General features: G+C 46.5%; 1 protein-coding gene across 4 annotated transcripts in view; it reads right to left on the bottom strand.

Annotated features, from left to right (window-relative positions):
• Positions 1-24,611, bottom strand: part of TTC28 (tetratricopeptide repeat domain 28) — a 637,046-nt gene that overhangs the window by 99,709 nt on the left and 512,726 nt on the right. For all 4 annotated transcript variants that reach the window (XM_058693130.1, XM_058693129.1, XM_058693128.1 and 1 more), the window contains 6 exons: positions 15,109-16,450; positions 13,300-13,823; positions 9,642-9,751; positions 7,278-7,407; positions 4,372-4,590; positions 2,239-2,404 (listed from right to left, as the gene is read on the bottom strand). In XM_058693130.1, coding sequence (XP_058549113.1) covers positions 2,239-2,404; positions 4,372-4,590; positions 7,278-7,407; positions 9,642-9,751; positions 13,300-13,823; positions 15,109-16,450 — 2,491 coding nt within the window. The remainder of the gene's footprint in view (positions 1-2,238; positions 2,405-4,371; positions 4,591-7,277; positions 7,408-9,641; positions 9,752-13,299; positions 13,824-15,108; positions 16,451-24,611) is intronic.

Raw genomic sequence — 24,611 nt, forward strand, 5'->3', positions numbered from 1 at the left:
ATGAACATATTTCTAGTAAGACTAGTCCAAAGCAGCAGAAAAGACCTTACTTCTGGCAGTCTAAACTGGGTATCGAAGCTACCAAGGACAGCCCAACAAAGTCATGCTAAGCATCAAGCCACCTGACCTAGAGATCACCAAAGACTCATCCTAACTTGTCTGTATAGAGCAGAGGAAAAGATTAACATGGGGAATATAAGCCAGTTACGGTCCCTCCAGTCTCCCATTGATGAAGAATTGAACTATAACCCAAAAGCCATTTTTTTCAATTCAAAAGTCACCTGGAAGCAAAATTACTCAACCTCTAGTATCATATAAAAGAACAGCTTGGACACAAGTGTTTGGAGTTAAACATGGTACCCAATGGGAGGTGGGAGTAGGCATTGGGAAGAGTCCAAGGGTAGTCCCCTTCCTCCTTATGATGAATATTAATCTAGACTGGGATCAAGTAAAATCTATATTTTCACACAGGCTCAGCCCCATCAGGGTTGGTTTGGACTGAGCTGACCCAGGTGTGGCCACGATGGTGCCACATGGTACAAAGCAGGTATTCCAATAGTTGTGGAAGGGGGTGGGAGGTGGCAGGAGGATAAGAGAGCATAAAGACTGCAGGTCTGCTATGGGAACAGACTTCCAATGGAACTTCAAGCCCCTTAGCCACGATTCTCTTTTTGACAGTGAAAGAAATGGGCACTGCCGAAATCTGCTCTCCTTTCTCTCCCTCATTTTGTGTTTCCACCACTGGCCAACCATCCTCTTTAACACTCGCTTGGGATATGCAATACCTTAGGTCAGGTTACAGTGGAATCAGACTGGCTGATGTGCCTTTCTGTCTGCTGAAGCAGCTTTGCACAGCCCTAGACTAACCTATTTTATGGTTATGTATCATAAATTTCAGAGAACAGCCTTACTTCCAAGTTCTTGGGATTACCACACTGTCAAGCCCCGGTAATCACCACACTACTACCCAGGGTTAAGGAAGGGGATGCCCCAGGATGCACCACAGCCTTAGAAGAAATAAGACAACACTGTGTGCATGTGGCTGAAGCCTGTTCATACTTTATGCACACAGAAGCTGGAGATGACATTCTTACATGCTTCGGCTATTTTCTCAAAATATGATATTAATTTTGATAATTAAAAACAGAACAAGCAGTGGCCTGGGAGTCTGGGTGAGATCTCTGTTGTTGCGATCCTGGCTTTGACACTAACTTGGCTGTCAGCAGTCTTATTCCATGCTGGCTTCTGTTAAATAAAGGAGTTCAGCTAGAAGACCCTCCAGCACCTTCCACACTTGACATGACATTATCCAAGTGCATCTAAGAACTCGTCTCCAACTTCATAAATATCTCAAAGATCAATCCAGCTGCTGGCATTGACCAACACACACTCGGGAGTCTGGGATAAGCGTCTCTAAAGAATTATGGGGATATCTTAGGATTTCCATGATTTTGCAACTGAAATCACTCAAGAGACGAGCAGATGTCCTGGGGCCCTGACACCAGCTAACACAGCAGATTCTCTGACATATGGACCTTCTCGACACTTGTTAAGCACAGGATAGACTGGGACGCCAGGAAATTCTGCTACCACCCAGCTCTATGGTACCCCCTTCTTTTGATTTTCCCCAGAAGCAGGGTGCTTGTAGAAGTGATTTTCCATATGTAAAATAGTCAATCATGATAAAATGTTTTCATAAGCATACATCTTTTATAATCTCTGCAAAAAAGCACTTGCCTTCTCTGTTCTCCATACTAGGAGTTCAACTTCCTTCACCTCATCCCCACAGCACACAGATTTGTGCATAGATCCTGTCACTAGTGTCAAATTACTTTCCCAGACAGGCGTTCAGCTACAACAAACAAACTCATTATTAATCGGTTTATAACCCCCAAATCATCTCAGTTTTAATTAGCTGGGATGTTAAATTCGAAGTCCTGTGTTATGTTTAAACATTCTACAAACCCTCCTTAGAAAATGGGCATCTCCGATGAGGCCTTTCCCTGTCTGAAAGGAAATTACCAGAAAGAATAAAGACAGCCCACAAAGGGGTTTGCACTCCAGAGACACATATTTGTTTCTCCTGCAGCAACTGTGAATAGACTAAGCACAAAAGTGCAAATTCCAAAAGGTTTCTTCCATTTAGCTGGAACAGGCTGTTTACAAAAGAAAGAAAGAAAAAACCAACGTCGCTAGGATTGTATCTGAAGAAGGGGCTAGGGACGCTGTACCACTTGCCTTGAGTAGTAAGACTCCACCCCCAGGGCCTCCCGCACACTGGCGATGTGCTGCTCCAGGGCCGAGCTCGTGGCTGTTGGAAGGGCCGCACTACTGGCAGTCTGGAAGTCACCGGAGTTTTCCGCTGTGTTATCACCCAGGTAGTGTTCGTGAAACTTCAGAATTCCTGAAACAAGACAGGCACAGCCAACATTATGCAAGATTGGGGTCTCAGGAGGGAGAGGTGGAGGGTGGGGCACAGCCTTCTCTGGCAAGCATGCCATCCAAAGCAATCAAGAAAGAAATCCTTCACAAAGAAATGTGAAGAAATCCTGAAATCCAAGGTCACGAGAGGGCTTTCCCAAATTTGGTCAGTACCCCTTTCTACAGCTTCCGCCATCAAATTTGGTGCTTGAAACCAGGGAATTCAACATAAGGCTTCTGCTTTTGTAGATATACTCAGAAGTTCATGGAATGGTGACTTCATATGTATTTTGAAATAGCGGCTTCTCAGAAGCACCAAATAGGGAAGGTTTTCTTTCTCGAATAGTGCACGAACATGCCAAGGTATATTCTCCCCAGAAGCTGAAATCCTGAACACAAATACAACTAGCCAAATGGAAACTGTGTTACTCAAAGACCTTTCATTTCACAAAAGCAAGGCAAAATAAATGTGTAGTACAAAGGCCAGATAAAAAATGTTTTCAGCCATTTTTAAATAAGACTAACTGGTCAACCATCATTAATGGATTAAAGGAGCAAAAAATTATGGCTGCATGAAACTGAAGCAATCCATAGTGGTTTTCTGGCAATAAACACAGGACATATTCTCAAATGGTAATGAGGTGTGTCAGCCCCGGAAAATGCTGGTCCTCTCTGATTGGATTAGAGCCCCAGTGAAAGCTTCAGAGTCTCATTAAGAGCAAAGAGGAAGGGAAAAAGAAACAATAGGAGCCTCATTATACATGGCTCATTATTACAGAGATTTGGATATACCACCTGTCAAATCATGTCCCCAAAACATAACAATGACAGAGAGAAAGAGCTTGATGCCTCCATCACCAGCCGTGTCTTCCGAGGTATCGGTGTCCCTCTGGGGGGGCTGGGATACACAGGGATCCATTCCATTGTAGCTGACACTCACCAAGTCACCATGAACATCACAACTAAAACCTTCAGCATAGAAAGGTCAGAATGTTCTTTATGGAAAGCCCATAAAAAAACATGGGATTAAGGGGAAAAGATTATAAAAAATAAGGCTGAGGCACAGAATGTATGGGCAGGAGTGCTCAGAAGCCAAGAGGCATCTGAGAGTTGTCATTTAGCCATCGCATCTTTTTTTTTTTTTTTTTTTTTTTAATCAAAGGGATAGAAACACAATCAAGAAAATCTTGTCAATTCTCTCTGGCAGTTGAACTTTTTGAAACTGGCTTACAGATAGTCAAGAAGCCCATTCTTCAAGGTTCCCAATTATAAGATCCACTTCCCCAGTCAATAAACTCTAATTGGATCTGGTGTCTCCAACGTGGTAAAGCCATCAGCATTTTATTATGCAAAAAATATGGCCCTAACAGCTAATTAGTGGTTCTGTATTTAGTGAAACTGTTTCAGCCTGAACATTTAATGCCGATTTAATCAAAGGGGGTTTTTACTTCTAAAATAGATTTACAACAGAACTGGTTAAAATGGGTTCTGCTAAACTCAGAAATTCCAAGCATAAGACTTCATTTATATACTGTGACAAGAGTTGCCATTCTCATTTTAGTCTGTTTACCATGACAAAGGGTCACAATTATTAAATCATATCTAGAAAGAACTCGTTAGGACTTACAGTCAGCGCTTTATTAGCTAATGAACAACAGCTGCCTAAAAATAGGGCTGCTGGTGAAATTACTCCTCCTGCTCTTCGTGTTCCTTGATAAATGCTTCCACATTCACCAGCGAGGAGCAGCGATTTCTTGGGCGAATGGGAAAGCTGGGCTGTCTTATTAATTGACCACCCCGCCATGGAATATCCGCCGTGGCTGAGGTTTTGCTGAAAGCCGACGTCAGCTCCTTAGTCTGATCTATGGTAATGCACCTCTTCCACCTCTATTCCTCAGACTTTCACAGTCTAGCGTCTTAATTGCCGGTTCCCACAGAAAGAGATCTTACCTGCCCCAGGAGCAAGCAGCCAGCTATACAGGTAGCCAGCGGCCAGGGAATAGTAAAGCACTAGTGCCCTCTGGCCATTAACCATCTCTAAGATCTGATCAATGGTGACTGGGGAGTACGGGTCGGAGTCCTGCTGTCCTGTCTGTCGTTCTACCAGAAGATCGGCAAATGCCCTCGTCCGTCCTCTTTCTGCCACAGCCAGGGCTTCATCATGATGGCCTAGGACACAAAAGTCATAAGGTGAGGAATCCCTGGGGAGTGTGTTTGTCCACCGAGGGCCATCGGCCACAGAGGCCCTGGGCAGAAACCTCACGGTCTCTGCATCCCTATGTGGGGCCCAGTCTCAGTTTCAAACCCAACCCCCTGCCTCAGATGCTAAGGACAGTGCCTACTCTTCTAAAACCCCAGTTTCAGGGGCACCTGGGTGGCTCAGTCTGTTGAGCGTCTGACTTTGGCTCAGGTCATGATCTCCTGGTTCATGAGTTCAAGCCCTGTATCGGGCTCTCTACTGACACCCCAAGCCCATTTCATATCCCCTGTCCCCCTCTTTCTCTGCCTCTCCCCTGCTTATGCATGCTCTCTCTCTCTCAAAAATAAATAAACATTAAGAAGAAAAAAATAAAACCCCACAGTTTCAGATTCCACACCACCCTAAGCCACTTTCCCCCCATCCGCAGCCACACCCCAAGAGAGTCAACTTTGTTCAGAGGATGATCCTCAGCCCCGCTCGTTCTCCAACCCACAGCCTGAGCTGCTCCCTGGCCTCCTGGCATCTGACCCCCTTCACTTTAGCTATTTGGACCTAATGCTTTGCACTCGGTTACCCCTCTCACTTTGCTGCTCAACTTCGATTCTGATTTGGCCTTGGCAGACAAACCCTCCAGGATGTGCAAAGTCCTGACCATCTTTCTATCTCCCTTAGCTGTGGCCCCTCTACGTATCGCATTGTCCAGCCCCACTTGCACACCGGCCCCCCACTCCCAAGTTATACCTCTCTGCCTTTACACAAGCCAGGCCCTCTGCTCAGTGTGTCCCTTCCCCGTTCATTGACCTGGTCTCAAAAGGAGGGTCCTAACAGTCACCCTGCCTATTTCGAAGGGCTACTGTAAAGATTAACTGCGGTGCTAAAAAAAAAAAAAAAAAAAAAAAAAAAAAGGGGGCGCCTGGGTGGCTCAGTCGGCTAAGCGTCCGACTTCAGCTCAGGTCATGATCTCGCGGTCTGTGAGTTCGAGCCCCGCGTCGGGCTCTGTGCTGACAGCTCAGAGCCTGGAGCCTGTTTCACATTCTGTGTCTCCCTCTCTCTCTGACCCTCCCCGTTCATGCTCTGTCTCTCTCTGTCTCAAAAATAAATAAACGTTAAAAAAAATTAAAAAAAAAAAAAAAAAAAGATTAACTGCGGTGCTGTGTGTGAGGATGCCTGGATAGCTTATTCAAAGTACCACATAGAGAAAGGTGATATTATTATGGTGAGAGCTGATCCTTCATTCCATTCCAGGCTCCCACACACTCACTTCTTCTTCTCTGCTTTTGTTGTCCCCAGGGGGAAAGGGTTTAAACCTCTGAAGCCTTTAGTTCTTTGAAACTGCTTCTCTCTTTCAGAGCTTCTTCTTAGTCTTTCAATCCAATTTCTGGGCTTGCTTTCCCTAAGACACTAGTCTGTTATCTAACTTTAGAAGTTAATGCACAAACATGAGGGCACAAAAAAATAGAAAGCAACATGCTTTCAAGCAAGGGCTGTTTAGAGTGTTTAGAAGGAAAATAATGCAGAAGCTTTGCTTGCATCATAAACAGAGATATAGAAGATTTGCTGGAATGAGGGTCCAAAGCGAGAGCAGGCAGAGGCAGGAGACCAGATGCTGCCACTCCCAGACACGTCAAGGATGCCTAGCTTCCTGCAGTTCCAGCATCAGTAGAAAGGGGGGATTTATATGTGTGTATGCAAATGTGTTCTTTTACCCTATTAAGTTATTAACTGGAACAGCAGGGATGATTTCTGTGCACATTGGAAAATCAGCCCCAAAGTGTTAGGCAGACTTAACACTGTGATTATAATAGATAATAAATTGTAATCCCAGGCAATGAGCACATTTAATAGATACGTTTTTCAAGGGGAAGTTCTGAGCATTCACAGACACGCAGCAGAGGCCAGGTTACTGACGAGGCCTCGACATCCAACTTCCAAGACCTTGTCAGTTCTGCCGAATACCTCCTCCACCCGAGTTCTGGGTTTGGGGAAACGGTCTGCAGAGCTGGACAGGCCTGAGAAGAGGCAGAGGGCAGAGGAGCGGGAAGAGGCGACTGTTTAGGCACTGGTGAGGGAGATACATGCTGCCCCAGTGCGATGCAGCGCCCAGGCCCGGGAGAATTACCCCTGACCACGCCCCAGCCCGGAGGGCAGACCCAGACGGTAAAGACATTCACTTGACAGCAAAGTAAAAGCTGTGTGGCAGAGGAGACAGGGAAGAGGCCAGGCATCTCCTCAGGTACTCCCCCCAGGTATTAACGGTGAGAGGGAACCTGAGGGGGTAACGCCTGGCTCAAGCATCTCTATCCCCAGGACACTTTCTCTAGCTCCTGGGTCTGTCCGCCAAAACGCTTTGTTCTCACAGCACCCGAGTTTCTTTTACCCTCGCTCTAGTCACACCATACGGACTCACTGACTTCTGCCTTTCAACGGGCTGCTTCTTCAGGTCAGGAACCAGGCCCCCAGGGCTGGCACACAGCCCACACATAGTAGGCGCCCCACAGATATTTGTTGAATGAAACGAACAAAGGTTCAATGACTGGGTTGCAGTTGTGGCTTCACTGTCTGTCTTAACAACAGATCGTATTTGGTCACAGCCATCGCCTAACGACTCAGACACACAGGTGCACATGCACGAAGCGGGAACCCCAGGTGCTCTCACCGAGGCTGACGAGCACCCGCTGCAAGGCCTGGTAGGAGGAAGTCTGCAGGTCAAAGAGGGACAGTTTGTAGTCCGTGCTCAGCTGCGCCTCATGTCGGATTGTTTCAAACAAGGCCGATGCCCTGTAGAGCTGCAAGCAGGACACAGAGAACGTTATTCACTCCCTGGAAACCACCGTCCAGCTGTCCACTGACCAGAGACAACTTCTGCACACGACTTGGTGCACAACGTAAAAACGATTTTTTAGAAGGTTTCAAAGGATGAATCTTTATTTCCAGTTAGGTCCTCGTGAACCTGAAAAGGCATCAATCAGACCACACCACATAAATTATAGTTTATGTGCTCAATTAGAATAGGGGATCTAAAAAACAAAGGTTATGGACTTACAGTGTGAAAGTTGTGGGGGAGGAAAAAACCCAGCTATGAATCTAGTCAAGTGCTGATTTGGATTAAAACAAACAAAAGGCCTCTCCCCTTGTCATCAAGCGGCCGTAATTTACCACCAAGGCCTCAGGGAGCCCAAGGACTGGAATGAGAACAAGTGGGGAGCAGGCAGGCTGGAAATGGCCGAGGCTGGGGGAAATGAGCTTAGGCAGCCACACTTTCAGGAGGAGGGCAGCTTTTTGCTGGCAGTTCAGCCGAATCAAACACCACCCTCCACAACAGTGACCAGGGTCAGGTCCTCCCTGGACAAACACCTCCGGAGCCACACCCGATCACAGGGACACCCGCAGGACCAGATGCTTGACGCTCCTAAAAAGACACCATCCTGCTGGGGCGCCTGGGTGGTTCAGTCGGTTAAGCAGCTGGCTCTTATTTCCGCTCAGGTCACAATCTCATGGTTCATGAAATCAAGACCCACATCAGGCTCTGTGCTGTCGGCATGGAGCCTAGCCTGCCTGGGATTCTGTGTCTCCCTCTTTCTCTCTGCCCCTCTGCATGCACGTGCTCGCTCACTCTCTCTCTCTCAATAAATAAAAAACTTAAAAAAAAAAAAAAAAAGACACCGTCCTGCTGCTTTAAATGGTTTCTCCACCAATGAGACTACAAGACTTTTCTCTCTTTTTAATGTTTATTTCTTTTAGACAGAGAGAGAGAGAGAGAGAGAGAGAGACAGAGTGCAAGTGGGGGAGGAGCAGAGAGAGAGGAAGACACAGAATCCGAAGCAGGCTCCAGGCTCTGAGCTGTCAGCACAGAGCCTGATGCAGGACTGGAACTCATTAACTGTGAGATCATGACCTGAGCCAAAGTCAGACCCTCAACTGACTGAGCCACCCAGGTGTCCCAAGACTTTTCTCTAATATTTATATGCTGGAAACAGCACAGAATTTTAAGTTCATGCAAATTTAAAAAATGGAAAGAATTTGGCTCAGGTCATGATCTCGCGGCTAGAGTTCGAGCCCTACGTCAGGCTCTGTGCTGGGAGCTCAGAGCCTCGAGTCTGCTTTGGATTCTGTGTCTCCCCCACTCTCTTTGCCCCTCCCCCACTCGTGGTTCCCCCCCTTCTAAAAAATAAACATTAAAACAATTTTTTTTAATGGAAAGAATTCCAAGACTAAGAGACTTAGACTTAGTATCCCCAACTCTACCACTAATTAATTATGTGACTTTGGGCAAGATCTGGAGCCTCAGATTCTTTTCTATAAACGGGATGGTCATCATTTTACCTCACAGGGTTATGTGAAGAATAAATTCAGTGAGTGACTGTACTTGAAAAATTGAAAATCGCTATAGCAATATAAGTTTTAATTTTTAAAACAAGGAAATAATTAATTCTTTAAACTGCCTTTAATAGTTTAAAAAGTAAAGGGGCGCCTGGGTGGCTCAGTCGGTTGAGCGTCCGACTTCGGCTCAGGTCGTGATCTCACAGTCTGTGAGTTCAAGCCCCACATCGGGCTCTGTGCTGATAGCTCGGAGCCTGGAGCCTGCTTTGGATTCTGTGTCTCCCTCTCTCTCTGCCCCTCCCCCTCTCATGCTCTGTCTCTCTCTGTCATAAATAAATAAACATAAAAAAATTAAAAAAATAGTTTAAAAAGTAAAATACCATAACATTCTAGGATGCCAAGGCACGAATTCCTGAATTACTTCTGTCATAAAATGCATGTAATTTCATATTACGGTTTAATGAGGAACAGTAGCACATAATATAGGAATTCCAAAGAAATCATTGAGAAATCTATCATACAAGTGAGTAAGGATCTTCACTGTGGTTCAACACTTCTGGGCCGGAGATCCTGTACACTGACCCAAGGGCAGAGGTTATAGCACCTTCCAGCAAATGTCATCACTACCAGGACAGTAATCCCAAGGTCTTCCGTGCTTCTGGAAACAAAATCCACCTGGGACAGGTGTTCCTCCGCTCACCTGGTGTTGGGCTTCCTCCAGATTCCCACTAGCCCAAAGGGACAGACCAAGACCGTGGCGAATTTTGGCTTCATCTTCTCTTCGGCCCAGTTGCTCAGCTAACCTTAAACCTGAAATCAGAGAAATTTTAAGGACACGTAAAAGACAATTCCACCCTGCCAAGGAGTCCTGGCAGGGCATTCTGCCTCAGGTGGATATAAAGAATGCTAACAACACAGCTAAATAAATGGCAGGACAAAAGTACAATCAGCCAAGGCAGAGTAAGCATTCTCTTCAGATTCCGTGTTGGTAGCGACCTTTCCAGGACACTCCAAGATGCCCCGGCAAGAGCTCAGGTGATGGGTCTCAGCAGGAAACAGGTTTGCAGGGCAGGCAGAAACAGTGAAATGAATGAACCTAACCTGGCCCCCTCCCAGATGTGAAATCCCCAGCTTTGCAAATGAAAACTCCTGGCCTATAAATTTATCTAACTTAATTCTTTGGCAGGCAAAGGCTTTTTCCTGACAGTTCCAGAGTCAAGTGCAGAAGCCAAGCTAATACTTCTTCCTATCTCACGTACATAGCATCCAGTCAGTGTTTATGGGAGACACATCTGATGTTCTCCCCAAAGCAGAATGCTCACACAGTCTGACCCTGCCTTCTGTTACTGATGCCGCTGATGCATTTCATGTCCAATCTGTTTTTCCTTTAAGGCTGAGACTTTGATGTGCCCCAGCAGGGTTGTAGAACAAGTGCTATTATGAGTTGAAAGCCTTAAATGAGACTGTCCTCATTCTAATGGCCTTCAGAGGGACACCTGCAGTTTGGGTCACTTACCTACAGCAAGCTTCTGGCTTCCAGGACACCAGCCACCTCCAGGGCTTTGTGGGAGCCAAATCTGAGGGCAACCATTTATTGTACTGGCCACTCAGTGGTTCTCAGGATGGCTTTGTCCTCATGATTTGGCCCTCTGTACGCAGGAGTTCCCTTGTGCAGAAGACACCATGAAGGCTCCCACACTATAGCTATACACACAAAGGAAGGACTTCCTTTTTTGAATCTAATTTAGAGTGCATGGGAGCCTGCCTCTGAGCATGCTGGGCCCATGCAATTTCTGACTTTTGAAAAGGAACGGAGTCAGCTGAGATGATAACAGAAGTGATATTCAGGTTCCCGCTCATAAAATGTATGCATTTCAAAATGCACATAGCTCAGAAAACTTAGAAACACCACATTACGTTTAAATCATGTCACTGGGTAACAAAAATAATACTTGGAAATTATTCACATTTTAAAATACTTCCTAGAATAGGAACACAGATGGAAGAAGATGGTTCTTGGTGACAACCAGGGGAACACTGGTTGTTTTAATCTTCAACATGCTGACCATATTCATTCTTCAATATGACTATCCCTGCTAGATCTGGGTCTATGAGTCGGAAGTAAAATTCATTGAGGTAGCTAGCCTCCCTAGAAAGTTCTGTGTGAGCAAGGACTTTTTTCCCCGCTGGATCGCCTCATGTCGGACACACTCCAGCCCAAAGTCAGGTTCAACAATGAAGAACTAAAAGCCACTACTAGGCAGACATAGCACCTGTCCTGCCTGTTCCTATCTGCCTCTGCCTCTTAGGAATCTAACCCACCCGTCCAGCATCCCTGAAGTCTGGTTTGCTAGGAACTAGCTGCATGTAACTCTGTGCAGGTCACTGAATTGCTCTAGGCTTCTTTCTTCATTTGCAAAAAGAGAGAAAGCTGGACAAGACCAGTGGCTTTAACCGGGGATGTCTATACAAATCACCTGGAGCACTTATACAGAAATCTCAGAGCAGGCCCCCACCCGGCAGGTTCTGGTGCACTGGGCAAGGTGACACTGACTCACAGCCCTCTCCGAAAGCCAGAGAGGGAGGCAGTGCCAAGGTGGTCTCTGACTGAACCGTTCCCCCAGTGCAAGATGCTGCAGACGTGACTCAGAGCTCTCAGAAAGGGCCTCCCAGGTGTCCGCACCTGTAACAGCTCATGAGAAGAGCATCTAACTTGGCTCAGGGGACACACCAGGCTCTCTGGTGGAGCACAGCCACGGAACAGACACCAGGGAGATGCCACAATAAGAATTTAGATCTCTGCAAGACTTAAAATTACAAGAAACAATAAAAATGAAATTGAGAGTTTTCCATAAATATAGAATTATGTTACAAGGTCTTGGGCAAAAGCAGCTGCTTTATGGAAACAATATTTCAGGAAGTACAAAAGAACACAGCTGAGAGGTTGTCATACGCTGGGTCTGAATTTAATAGGTTTCCCAAATTCAACTGAAAATCGCCCCCAGTCTGTTGGAATTTTACCACAGTCAAGTTTCGGGGAAACCAAAAGCCAACTCTCATATTTAATGCATTGAGGCAGAGCTGCCATTGAGTGGGAGCCAGAGAAGGTCTGGGAAGTGGCTCCCAGCCTCTCGGTAACCTCTCAGCCTGCAGGCCAGAGCAATCCCTGGTCTGCGCAGAGGATGACAGCAAACCGTCAGCTCCTGGCCCATTCTCCACTTTGCTTCCTGCTTCCCTCGCTCCTGGCTTCCCAGCTGGGGCTCAGGAGTAAGGGGGAATATTTGACTGCTCCAGCCTCCCCAAGGAGGCTTGGGAGGTTAGAAACAACTCCACACAGGGTCTTGTGTAGTTCCTGGGCTTAGAAACCTTGGGCTGGGCCCCATTATACCCCAGACTGACCGTATGGTCAGGACCAAGCCACCGGACTCTCTGAGCCTCAGTCATTTGGCTGTGAATGGGAATAAAGACACACCTCCCAAGGCTACTGTGAGAATTAAATCCGATTAAAGAGACTATATATGCGAAGAGCCCTAGAAACTATAAATGAGAGTTTTTACTTCAAGTCGGCAACTATTTCCTTTGACTAGTGAGCCAAGAACATCGTATCTGCCATTTTTCCCGCCCAGGATGGGAAGATGTTATGTGCCCGTGTGAGGGGAAGTGCTTTCCCGAGTAGTAGCCTCGTGGAAACTGACAGCAGCAGAGGCGGGGGTGGGGGTTGGGAGTGGTGGAGGGGGAAGGGAAGGAGGAGGAAGAGAAGGTCGTGGCAGGGGCAATCACTTTCTGTCACTTGTGCCAGGCACAAGGCTGCCACAGCACCAGCTCAAGCACTATGGACAATATACACTGGGAAGGAAGCCTGGCAAACTGCTGGAGTGACCCTCAGACTGGATTAGATCTCAGCTGCCACATCAAAATTGACTTCTATACGGTTTTGTTACAGTTTACGTCTTTTCTAGAAGGACAACAGGGCTTGCGACAGGTGGGTGTTTTCCTAGGATTCAGGCCCTTAAATTTCACATGACAATCTTACACAATTCCTCTTGTATGGGAAAGTGTTGTTTGCTCTCAAGGGCAAGGGCTCTGAAGAGCAGAGAGGGCATCAGTTCCTTGGGCAGCTGGCTACCAGTGTTACACAACCCGGGTAACATGTTCTGGGCAATGGAACACCTTTGTGCTGTTAAGGAACACCGGGGGGGGGGGGGGCACCGCGGTTTGGGGTTGAACTAATGATACGGCCTCTGAGCTCCTCACTCCAAGCAGAGGCGGTCACTCAAACTGTGTACCCTTCCTTCCGAGTAGACTCTGAACTCGATCTCAGAGTACACCGAGAGGCCACCGCAGACCTTTTCACTCACCTTCCTGTAAGTACATTACTGCCTGGGAATAGTTCTGCAAGGCATGATGGGTCCTTCCAAGGCTGCTATATGACACCGTCTTGGCCACCAGGTCGTTCATCTGTGCCGCGATGCTCAAGTGCTGTTCTTGATAGACCACAGCCCTCTCGAAGGTGCCCAGGGATTCGTATGTCAGGCCCAGGTTCCCGTAGGCTCGCCCCTGGCACGTGGGGTTATTGGTTTCCTCTGCTATCTGCAGGTCAAGCTGGTGGTACTGCAGGGCTGTATCATACTCCCCCATCTGCTGGTAAACGCCACCGAGGCCACAGGCCGCGTCACTTTCCAGCGCTCGATCTTTCATCTCTCTAGCGATGTTCAGTTGGCGTTCCAGGCAGGAAATGGCTTGTTCGTAATTCCCTAATTGGCTGTGCAGACTTCCCAGCTCTCCATAGGCCTGGGCTTTATTAAAGGCCTCCCCGAGCTCATGGGCGACCACGAGCCTCTTTTCAAAGCACACGAGGGCCTGCTGCAAGCTCCCCATTGCCCTGTGGGGATGTAGACAGAAAAGCAATGATATTATTTTGTGCAGGTGCAGACATGCTAAAGCCCCTGAGAAAATGAAAAGCATTTGTCACTGTCACTTACTATAGAAGCTCTTAACTCCTCTTCTAGCTAGAATCTATCATGTGCCCTTAGAGTGAGATACAGGGGAATTTCATAATCTGGAAAGCAATTCAAAAGTCATCTCTTAGTGACCTTCCCAAGAGCTTGAGATTCAATGGGATATACACCCCAGAGGAAACATAAAATATATTAATAGGCACAATGATAGCAAGTGAACGGTTTGGTTCTTTGGGCCTCCCAATTTCCACTACCGCTTAGACTATGTTTTTGAAATCACTTTACAATGGCTATAAATCTTTCACCCTGAGCTCCTCAGAGCACTCTGTGGGTGATGATTTAGTTTGACCCTTGCCCTTCCTCCACTCCAGGAGCCCTAATCCCCTGCTGATCCGGAAGGGCCGTAAATTCTGCAGACACAGACACCTTCTTGGGTTCCCCACATTCAGAAGGAAAGCATCACCTTGGCCAACAGTGTGTCTTTTTTGTGCTGCTAAGAGATGACATGATAAGGCCGGGAAGAGCATGGATGTTGGCGGCAGACCAAGCCAGTGGTGTGGGGCACATGAATTCCTTTCCCCGAGCCTCCGTTTCTGGATGATAGTAAATCCCACATCCCAAAGCAGATCGTAGTAAGTGTAGAGTAATACAGGGCTGCCATAAATATTAAGCAAGGTATCACTGCAAGCTGCCTGGCATGATGATGATAGCATATGTTTACTCACTCCTGCCATCCTCAGATGACTTTCCCTAAAAGCAACAAAGTGGGAGTCCTAGTAATTGGTGGGGATAGATGTTATGTTAATAAACACAAATTCGTATAATGTGAGAGGCCTTCGGTAAACGTCAGTTGAATGGATGCATTCACCTTTCCTGTTCCCATTATCCCTTTTATCCCGCTCACTATGAATGCAGTCAAAAAAGCACTGCATTTTGGGTCAGACAGCCCTGGGTTCGACTCCGGGTCGTCCTTTCTAAGCTGTGCAATCTTGGACGTTGGCTCAACCTCTCTGGCCCTTAGTTTCTTCCTCCATAACATAAGGGTAATAACATCCCTGCTACATTCACAAAATTATCGGAGGAGCCAAATAAGACACGTATGAAAATGCTTTGTAGTTAACAAGCTGTCATGCAGACTTAAGTTGCCATTACTGCCACAGATGCTCTTTGTGCGTGTCATCGACCACATTCGTCCCCTGTCATTTTTACCTGTGTCCATTTCCTAGCCCCCGGTAAGCCTTGGCTTGGTCTTGCATGCGATTAAGACTCTGGGCAACAGACAGATACTGCTCGTAGTACTTGATAGCTTCCTCATAGTCACCCAGGGCCTCGTAGCAATCTCCCAGGTTGCCGTAGGCCCGGCCCCTGTCGAGCACAGACTCATTTCCACTTAGCTGCTGCAGCATGGCCAGCTGCTGCTCGAAGTAGCCGATGGCTTCTTCCATCACATTCATGTTCATCTTTGTGATGCCCATGTTGCCATAGACCTGGGCTTCCAGACTGGGGTCCTTCAGCTTCTGCCCTAGATCCAGCTGCTCTTCGTAACACTTGAACGCCATTGTGTATTTCCCCAGGGCCATGTAGACAGCAGCCAGGTGCCCGTGAGCTCTGCACTCCCCCGGCAAATCGCTCAGCTCCTGATAGACCTCTAGTTCCTGCGTGTGATAACCCAAGGCCTTGTCGTATTTCTGGATCATGCGGTACGCCGTGCCCAGTGCTGCATACGCACTGGCTTCCAGTCTTCTGTCCTTTACGTGGTGAGCTAAGCCCAGCTGCTGCTCATAGAATTTTATTGCACCGTTTATATCTTTTTTACAGATGAATATATCACCCAGGTTCCCTAGGGCTCGAAATTTAGCCTGGGAATTATTCAGGGACTGGGCGAGGGACAGTAGGTACTTTTGACACTCTTCAGCTTTGCTGAAGTTCAGCAGAGCCTTGAAGGCTAGGCCCAAGTTGCAGTAAGCTTTCGCCTGGCTCAATTTGTCGTGAAGGTCTTTGGCCAGCGCCAGATCCTGCTCATAGTACTTTACCGCCTCCTGGTAATTTCCAAGGCAGTAATGGGCATAGCCGAGATTGTGGCAGACCTTCCCTTCTCCTTCCATGTCTTGAAGGTCAGGAGTGAGACGCAGGTACTGTTCATAATAGGGGGCGGCCTGGACATACTCCCCCCGAGAGCAGTGGAAGTTGCCCAGGTTGCTGAGGGCCCGGGCCTCGCTCTGGATGTCACGAAGCTCCCGAGCAATGTTCAGGTGGTTCTGATAATGTTGCAGGGCCCGGTCATGGGCACCCAGGGCCTGGTAAGCCACAGCCAGGTTCCCGTGTGTGGATGCCTGGGAGGCACGGTCATTCACTTCCATGGAGATCTGCAGCTCCTGCCGGTGGTACTTGACAGCCTGGTCGTACATGCCCAGAGCACTGTAGGCATTACCCATGTTCCCATAGGCACGGCCCTGGGCAGCGTAGTCACTCAGCTCCTGGGCGATGCACAGGTGGGTCTTGTGGAGTTTCAGTGCAGTATCATAATCGCCTTTCATCTGGTGTATGATTCCTGAGAAAGAGAATAAAGGAATAGAAAGAGGTTAGAATAACTGATGAGCAATTTGGGGGAAAAAATGTCATTCGCAACTCAATTTATACTCAAATACAATGCAGATGAATTAGAGAATTTAAAGTAACAGAAGGTAGCATTAAATATTTATCAGCTCTCCAGAGGGGAGATAGCTTTCTAAGCTTTGAAGCAACAGGAAAACAAAACCAAAAACAAAAAAACAAACAAAAAGGACACATTTGATTGCAAAATTAAGAAGTTTTGTACTGAAATAAATATCTAAAATTTAAAGGCAAACACAATGCTGGAATATATGTGAAACGTACATGACAAAACCCAATAGCTATTGTGTATAAAGATTTCACTTGGTTTGATTAAAAAAAAAAAAATCAAAACCCCAATTTACTGAAACAGGCAAAGAACAGTAAGTGTGAGCAGACAACTCACATCCAAGAAATACAAAGAGTAACCACAGGGGAAAATGCTAATTTCTTTTAATAATCAAAGAAATGCAAAATAAAGCCATCCTGCAATACCATTTTCCTTCAACTTAATTAGCAAACAAAAAACTTAGGAACCACCCTATACTGAGGAGGTTGCCCCGAAATTGGTAAACACATCACTGGCTGGACATCAAGGAGAAGAGACTGTACAGGAGCGCGATGACAAGAGCCACAAACACGGTCTTGCTCAGACCCCGCAATCCTACTCCAGGGAATATATTCACAGGAAATCACTTGACAAATGCAAAAGCTATTCACATAACAATCTTCACTACAGCATTTATAGATTAGTGGGAAATCAGAAACATCTGAAACAGCCAACACTGGGGGGCTGTGGAAGTACATTTTGGTATATCAACTCGACAGAGGATTATGCAGTCATTAAAAGATAATTATGAAGTCTATGTAGAAAAATGGGGGGAAAAGGTTCTTCCGCTAATAAGTGGAAAAAGCAGAAAACAATGCCGCACGCTCCCTGTGACAACATCTAGGAAAATAAATGTGCGCGCATGGACAGGACCTTGAGGGGATTATGCAAAAATGGAAACTGTCGCCTTGTGAGGTGATGGCATTTGAATGATTTTTTTGTTCCAAAATTTCTTGTAATTCTGTCTATAGCTTTTACAGTCGATAATAACAGCACTTTAAACAACCCTCATAAACTATGCTATAGCTGCTAAGCTATTGTTTCTACAAGCAGTTCAAAATGGGATAGATCATCAATATAAAAAATATAAAGTAGTTCCAAAGGAGGGATATCATCAAAGTAACTTGGCAGGCACCTTTAAGCAGAGCCTGGTTCATCCCAGTGGGGCCTGGGGTGAGGTGGTGGGGGGGGGGGGGGGACACTGGAAAAGATGGAGAGAATCTAGTACACAAACAGGTTTCTCCTTGCCCTTGGCTTTGAACATACTCTTCCACGACTTAGTGTGTGACTTTTTCAGTGACGACCTAAACCTGCAGAAGTACAAAAACACAAAAACACCAAGCTGGGTTCTTGTTAAACGTCTGAACTGAAAATAGACACGCCGAGAAAGAAAGTTGTCAAAATGCAGCCCCCACAATTTGCTTATCTCTGTGACACATTTCATTCACTCGCTCATGCGCTGGGCCGGGATTTACTGCGTGCTAAGCCTTGTGGTAGGCAGAGGGGGCAGACAGTGAAACCAGACACAAGGCTGCCCTCAGACAGCACACAGGGTATATAAGGGGGACAGTCAGGAAACAAATAATGTCAGCACACATCAGAAACGCTGAGGCGAGATGGGGAGAGAGGAGCGCATGAGGGCTGCCCTTCTGGCCAACGTCCTCTCCTGCCTGGGGTAGAGGTCTGCCCCTCCATAGGAGTTGCGTGTACCCCTGGGCCTAGCCAGCTCTTTGATGTTAACTAGACTCAGGATACTGGATAAATCATTTAGCCTCTCTGGACTTTTCACAGTTCATCTATAAAGTGAGGAAAATAATAATCTCGATGCCAATCTTAGAGGCCAGTGGTAAGGATCAAATGAAATAATGTATGTGCAAGGGCACTATAAACTGCAGACTGAAATTCAAATATTAGTAACTGAAATTAGGCTGAAAATAGGCTTCCTGGAAAGGAAATCCTCAAGGTGGTAGAGATTAAACAAACTATGGTTAATTAGTCTGTGCATTTTCTTATGAGTGTAAAATATTTCACAATTTAAAAATAACCCTATCTATCCCCCAAACCAAGAACACATTGTATATAATGTATGTTAGCTAACTTGACAATAAATTTTATTAGGAAAAAAAAAAAACTCAGTAAATCATGGTCTTCTATATAATGGAATAACATAGTTCCATTAAAGATGGTGAAGGAGGTGGGGGGGTGCCTGGGTGGCTTATCAGTTAAGTGTCCGACTTCAGCTCAGGTCATGATCTTGAAGTTGGTGGGTTCGAGCCCTGCGTTGGGCTCCATACTGACAGCTCAGAGCCTGGACCCTGCGTTGGATTCTGTGTTTCCCTCTCTCTCTGCCCCTCCCCCATTCGTTCTCTCTCTCTCTCTCTCTCTCTCTCTCTCTCTCTCTCTCTCTCAAAAATAAACATTAAAAAAATTTTTTTTAATGGTGAAGTAGGAAAAAACCCTTTTGAGTTTGCCCTAGAACAAATGAAACTTAATTAAAAAAAAAAAATGGTGGGGCACCTGGGTGGCTCTCCTTGTCTGTCTGACTCTTGATTTTGGCTCAGGTCATGATCCCAGGGTTGTGGGATCAAGCCCCATGGTGGGCTCTTCCCTGAGCGTGGAGCCTGCTTAAGATTCTCATTCTCTCTCTCTCTGCCCCTCTCCCCCATTCACTCTCTCCAAAATAAAATTTAAAAGAAAATGGTGAAGTAGAAGATTATATAACGACATGGAAAAATTACAATGTTAATGGAATATATGGCCACAAAACAGTACATTTTAATAAAAACATTAATGTGTACATGCATGCTTACATTTGTATGTACACATACAGCATAGAATTTATTTAAATGTTAACAGTAATAATCTGGGTGGTGAAATTGCAGGTATTTTTTCATTTTGCTTACCTGTATTTTAGGTGTTTTTTTTTTCCTATGATGAATGCATAACACTTGGCTTAAAAATTACTGAAAGTATTTTTAAAGCTCTGATCCATCGAGCAAAGTAATACTCCTGGGGATTGGGTCAGGTCATTCCCTGGGTTGGAGATGTCACCGGTATCCTTGCTGGAAGGATCAAGTTTTTCAGAACCTGTCTCAAGGTTAGAAACTCTAAGCTAACCAAGAGGCAATACCTTAGCATCACCTAGAACCCCATTAGTGGTGAAAAATTCTTAGTGACAAACATTTCAGTTCTAAAGACCTGAATTTGGCCTGTATCCCTAAACTGCCTTTACGTAAAAAGAAAATTTTTTAGATTTCAAATTGCCGGGAATTCTTCAAGGATATGAATCATTTGCTCCCTCTGTCCTCAGCTTCCGCGTTTCTGAAATGAGAGTGAAAATATCTGCCCAGACAAGAGTCCGTGGGTGGGAACAGAGTCAGAGCTGGGGAGAGCAGCAGGCGTGCCCACATTTCCCTGAGCACTTGCTCCCACAGCAAAGCCTTTGCATTGATCCCTCCCCTCCCTCACAGCTTTTAGATTTCTTTGCAATGGTTTTTAAAGCCAATATGATCATTAGTTGGTTTCCAAGATGATGTTAAGATGTTAAGCCATGTGAGCCCTTCAGAGAAGGCAAAGGAGGCAGTGGAGAAAGCTTGAGTGTTTTGCATGCTCCCTGCCACCAAGGACACAGGTCTCCCTTGCTAGTCCCCCCATACACCATCCTCCAGGAAATTGGCTAAGTGTCTGGAAGGCACATGACCATGGAAAAGGCACAGAACTTGAAGTCAGCAGTTGTGTTTTAAAGCACAATGGGAATGGCTCCCATCTTATTTGGCTGGGTACCTTTGAAATAGTCAACTGATGTCTCTGAACCAACCTTCCTTCCTCCTTCCTTCCTTCCTTCCTTCCTTCCTTCCTTCCTTCCTTCCTTCCTTCCTTCCTTCCTTCCTTCCTTCCTCCCTCCCTCCCTCCCTCCCTCCCTCCCTCCCTTCCTTTCCCTTTCTTTCCTAACTAAAAACTTTTTGGTATTTTTGTTTTCTTATTTAGGTCAGGTTACACCATCTCAGAGAAACGGTATGAGAATCATAAGAGTGTGTATCAATAAGCTTTGTGACCTGCAGCGTGCTGTCTGAACGCAGTACCAGCGGTATTTAGACAGAGACAGAAAGGAAAGGAATTCTCTGTTTCCTCGCATGGCCTCAAGAGTCTGGCCTAGTTAATAGGGAGCAGTTGGGATGATAATGGCTACCCAGGGTTCAATGAGTTGTGAAAGAAACTGCCTGCTGGTGATGGCAAAATGATCTGACCCCCAGCCAGCTCGCCTGCGCACTCCCCTTCCTCCTCCCCTTCTTCCTCGTCTGCCACTTCCAAGGCTCTATAGAGAATCATCGGAAGATTCTCAAAAACAGACTTCTGGACATGGGTGAGGGTAAGAGGCGATGGGCCTGGCTGAAATGGGAACTTTTTCATCTTGCCCTGTGTCTCTACTGTCGCAGCCTCTGCCAGCCTGGAGAATTCTGAACAGAACATTACACACTCTTGGCAGCCGTTCTCTTTGTTGAGGCAACATAAAAGCGGCCCTGAGAACTGCCAGCAGAGTGACTGCACATGCTGAGGAGATAATCTGCAGATCCTCCTTCCCTTTCGAGACCACAGCTTGATTTTCCAGGGCCGTCACTCAGATGAAGACTTACAGAGAGCCTGTCAGCAGGGGCGTGCTAGGTGACAACGTGCTGCAGGGGAGGGGGATTAAATGAAGATTAGTGGGGCAGAAGATCCTCACAAAGCCGCGTTCCTACAAGGGCGCGTGGAGAAAGGACACATGCATATGGATTTATACATCACCACAGTAGGCCTCTGCCTTGGCATCAGGAATGGTCACTGCCTGGGATTAAGAATACTTACTTCAAAAGCTGTTGGGAGGCCCCAGGAGACGATACTTAAGACAAGCCAGCACTAGGGCCTGGGACATAGTAAATGCTCAATACAGTCTGCTTTGTATGATTAGCCATGACCAGCTAAGACCAAGGGGTATGGGATGAGCTAAGCAGAATTTCTACTGCAGTTAGAACATTTAGCATTTCAGCAGTGACTTCCATCTGGCTGCCTTTTCTCTTGTGAATTCTCTGGAAGCAGGGCCTCAGCCTGCCTCCACAAACAATGGAGGTGCTCTTCTCACTTACTGAAAATATGATTGCTCTACTTATGAATAGTATGTGATCCAAGTGGGGCTTTAAGAGCTCATCTGTTCTCTCCCACTGCTTTCCAGCGGGGTGGGATCTGTCGCAGACTAGCTAAAGCCCCAGCTATTCTCAAGGGAAATGGTGAGCTGGGGGAGCCGGAAGAGGCTCTCCCTCAGGCTGACGTTATGAGTGACGTGACCCAGGCCCAGTGAGAGGAAGTGAGGCCATGGCAGAGTGGAGGGAGGGACTCTAGGTGCACGGGCCCTCAGCTGTACCAGCCCATCTGCTTCCAAACAGGAGGCATAAAGGAACTGTTATCAGTCTCCTGGGTGGGAGGGGGGGGTACATGGGACAGCAGCTGTGCTAAGAAGTTCTCCTCTGTTAGAAATACATCTAGAAGTATTCGCAGATGAGACGACATAGTGGCTGTGGTATGCTTTAAAAACACTCCAGGAGGGGAGAGAAGTGAGCACATGTGGGTGGGTGGGTGGCTGTGGGTGCATTTATGAAAATAGATGAAAGCAGATTAGCAAAATGGTGATAACTGGGCTATGGGTACGTGGGGGTTCATTATACCATACCCTCTACCATGTGTGGGAGTGTGTGTGGGGGTGTGACAAGTTCCATAACAGAAAGATAAGCCAAGTAATCAAGACGTTCAGAGAGATCCGTGCTGGCACATCCTTCTGTAGTTCCTTTTGGGTCAGGAAACTTCCCCATAGCTAAGTCCTGATGTGGATATTCAAGTTCATTTTTTCTGTCTTTGGGACCTCGCGAGAAAGAAATCAGCTGGTCACCAGCGTGTATGGGTATACCAGCCTCCATATCCCTTCTCTGGGCTGAGAGGACTGAGAAAACACAGTGCCTTGTCTTGCCGCTGTGATTTATTTATGCTCACGATATTGAGTTTTACCTTGAATTTCAAAAGATCGGCACCCATTATTCCAGCTCATTTGGCTCCCTGAATCCTCTCCCTCTCAAGCCTCCACACAGAGTTTACCCACAGTGTACCTAAAATGTCCCCAGGCTTGGAGTGGGGAGGAGGGGACAGAGCTGCCTAGTAAACAGATGGCTGGAACCCAAGGCACGAGAGCAAAGTGCTCTGTGTTGGAAATGCAACCAACTGGATGTTTTATCTCATTTTCAGGTTACTATTTATGAGCCTGGAGACTAGCCCATTATTTTTGCCATTGGAGGACAGCAAAGGTACAGAAATCTTTACATGCACTTAATTTCAAAATTAACTTCTCAGGTGATTTTAGCCACAAGCATGTTCCTGGTAGGTAAGCTCTTCTGAAAACCAGTGCCTGGCCCTCTACTTGACAATCTCCTTCATGCTTCAGAACAAACCTGTGAGGTCACTACTGTGGTCTCAGAGAAGTTTCAAGAACTCACTTGGGCCTGTAGAGCTCCAAGTGACAGGCCTGATACTGGGACTTAGGTTCTTCTGACTCAGGAGTCTGTGTTCTCTCACCCGTTGCCCTTCTGGAATGAAGCTGGAATGCCTTCCAGTGAAAGGCGGTCATGATTTTGGACCCACTCGTTCTACATTAATGTTAGGATTCTGTTGTGGCAAACCAACCTTGTGGCAGCTATAAAAGAACAAATTGCTGGTCTGGCTAAATCCATATCTAAAGCAGAGAGGTGTACATCAGAGAACAGGAAATCCTAAGAGGTGTAGGAATGCAGGAGGAGTAGGCAGATGTAATCATTCGTGGGGGCGTCACCTCTGGAGAACTCTTGGGCCACCATGAGTCTCTTCCGCCATCATTTATCTTAATTACATCTGTCTACCTTTTCTATGCAACCCACCAGGCTCTTCCTGTTCCTCCAAAGGGTAAGTGAAGTTAAGGGCCTGTTATCTTCTTTTGCTTCAGCAGCAATTGGGGATGTCTTCTGTGACACTGAGTTCAGTGGCACTTCTGTCCCAGGTGCCAACTGCCCTCCCCTTCTGTTTCAGTTCTGAGGAGCCCACTATAATAAGGTTGAGGAAATCCCTCATACGCCACCTCTCCCTCCCACAGACAGACTCCACTGAAAACTGTCTTTTTCTAACCCCGCTTTCCTGAGGTATAATTGACAAAACTGTATATATTTAAAGGATAGAATGTGATGATTTGATATGCGTATTCACTGTGAAATGATTACCACAATCAAGTTAATTAACACATCCATCACCTTTTTTTGCGGTGTGAATACCTAAAGATCTATTATTCTCTTAGCTACAATAGATATGACTAACTACAGCCACCGCCCTGTGCGTTAGATCCTCAGAATTCATTCATCTGACAACCAAACTTGCAGGAAATACAATGCTGCTGAAAGAGAAACAGAGAGGCCCTATTTGCTCAACCCCTGGCCCCCAAGGCTCTCCTTAGGCTGAACAGAGGCACAGTTTAGTTCCTCTGTCACCCCCTCTTGCCACCATCCCAACGGCGTGTGCTGAATGACAGTGACAAGAAGCCAGCCCGGAGTCCACTGGAGCCCACACTTATTTCACTGCCTTCATACATGGCCCCACTTCTTACTTCCCTCAGAGAGTTAAAACCAAGACTGCAGGTGAACAGCTCGGAAATTCCCGGGGCCTGTACGGCTGTAAATCCTGAGGCAGTGGGGAAGATTAATTGTACCATGAAGTAGGGGAAGTAATAATTAAACCTATTAAAAAGGAGGTGGCTGGAGAGGGGTGCTCCGGAGATGGATGATGAGGTAGGAAGTGCTAGGCACAGTCATCCCTAACGGCTGTGGCCTGGCCACTGTGAGAGAACTTGGTAGGAAGCCCGGAGCAGAGTGAAAAATACGCTGGGCCTGCCTGGCGCAGCCCCGCCATTAGTCACTGTTTGGAGAAGGCAAAGTGTGCCTGGTTTTCATTCTGAATCACAATAAGA

The sequence above is a fragment of the Neofelis nebulosa genome, chromosome 11 (genome assembly GCF_028018385.1).
Source record: "Neofelis nebulosa isolate mNeoNeb1 chromosome 11, mNeoNeb1.pri, whole genome shotgun sequence".
Lineage (NCBI taxonomy): Eukaryota > Metazoa > Chordata > Mammalia > Carnivora > Felidae > Neofelis > Neofelis nebulosa.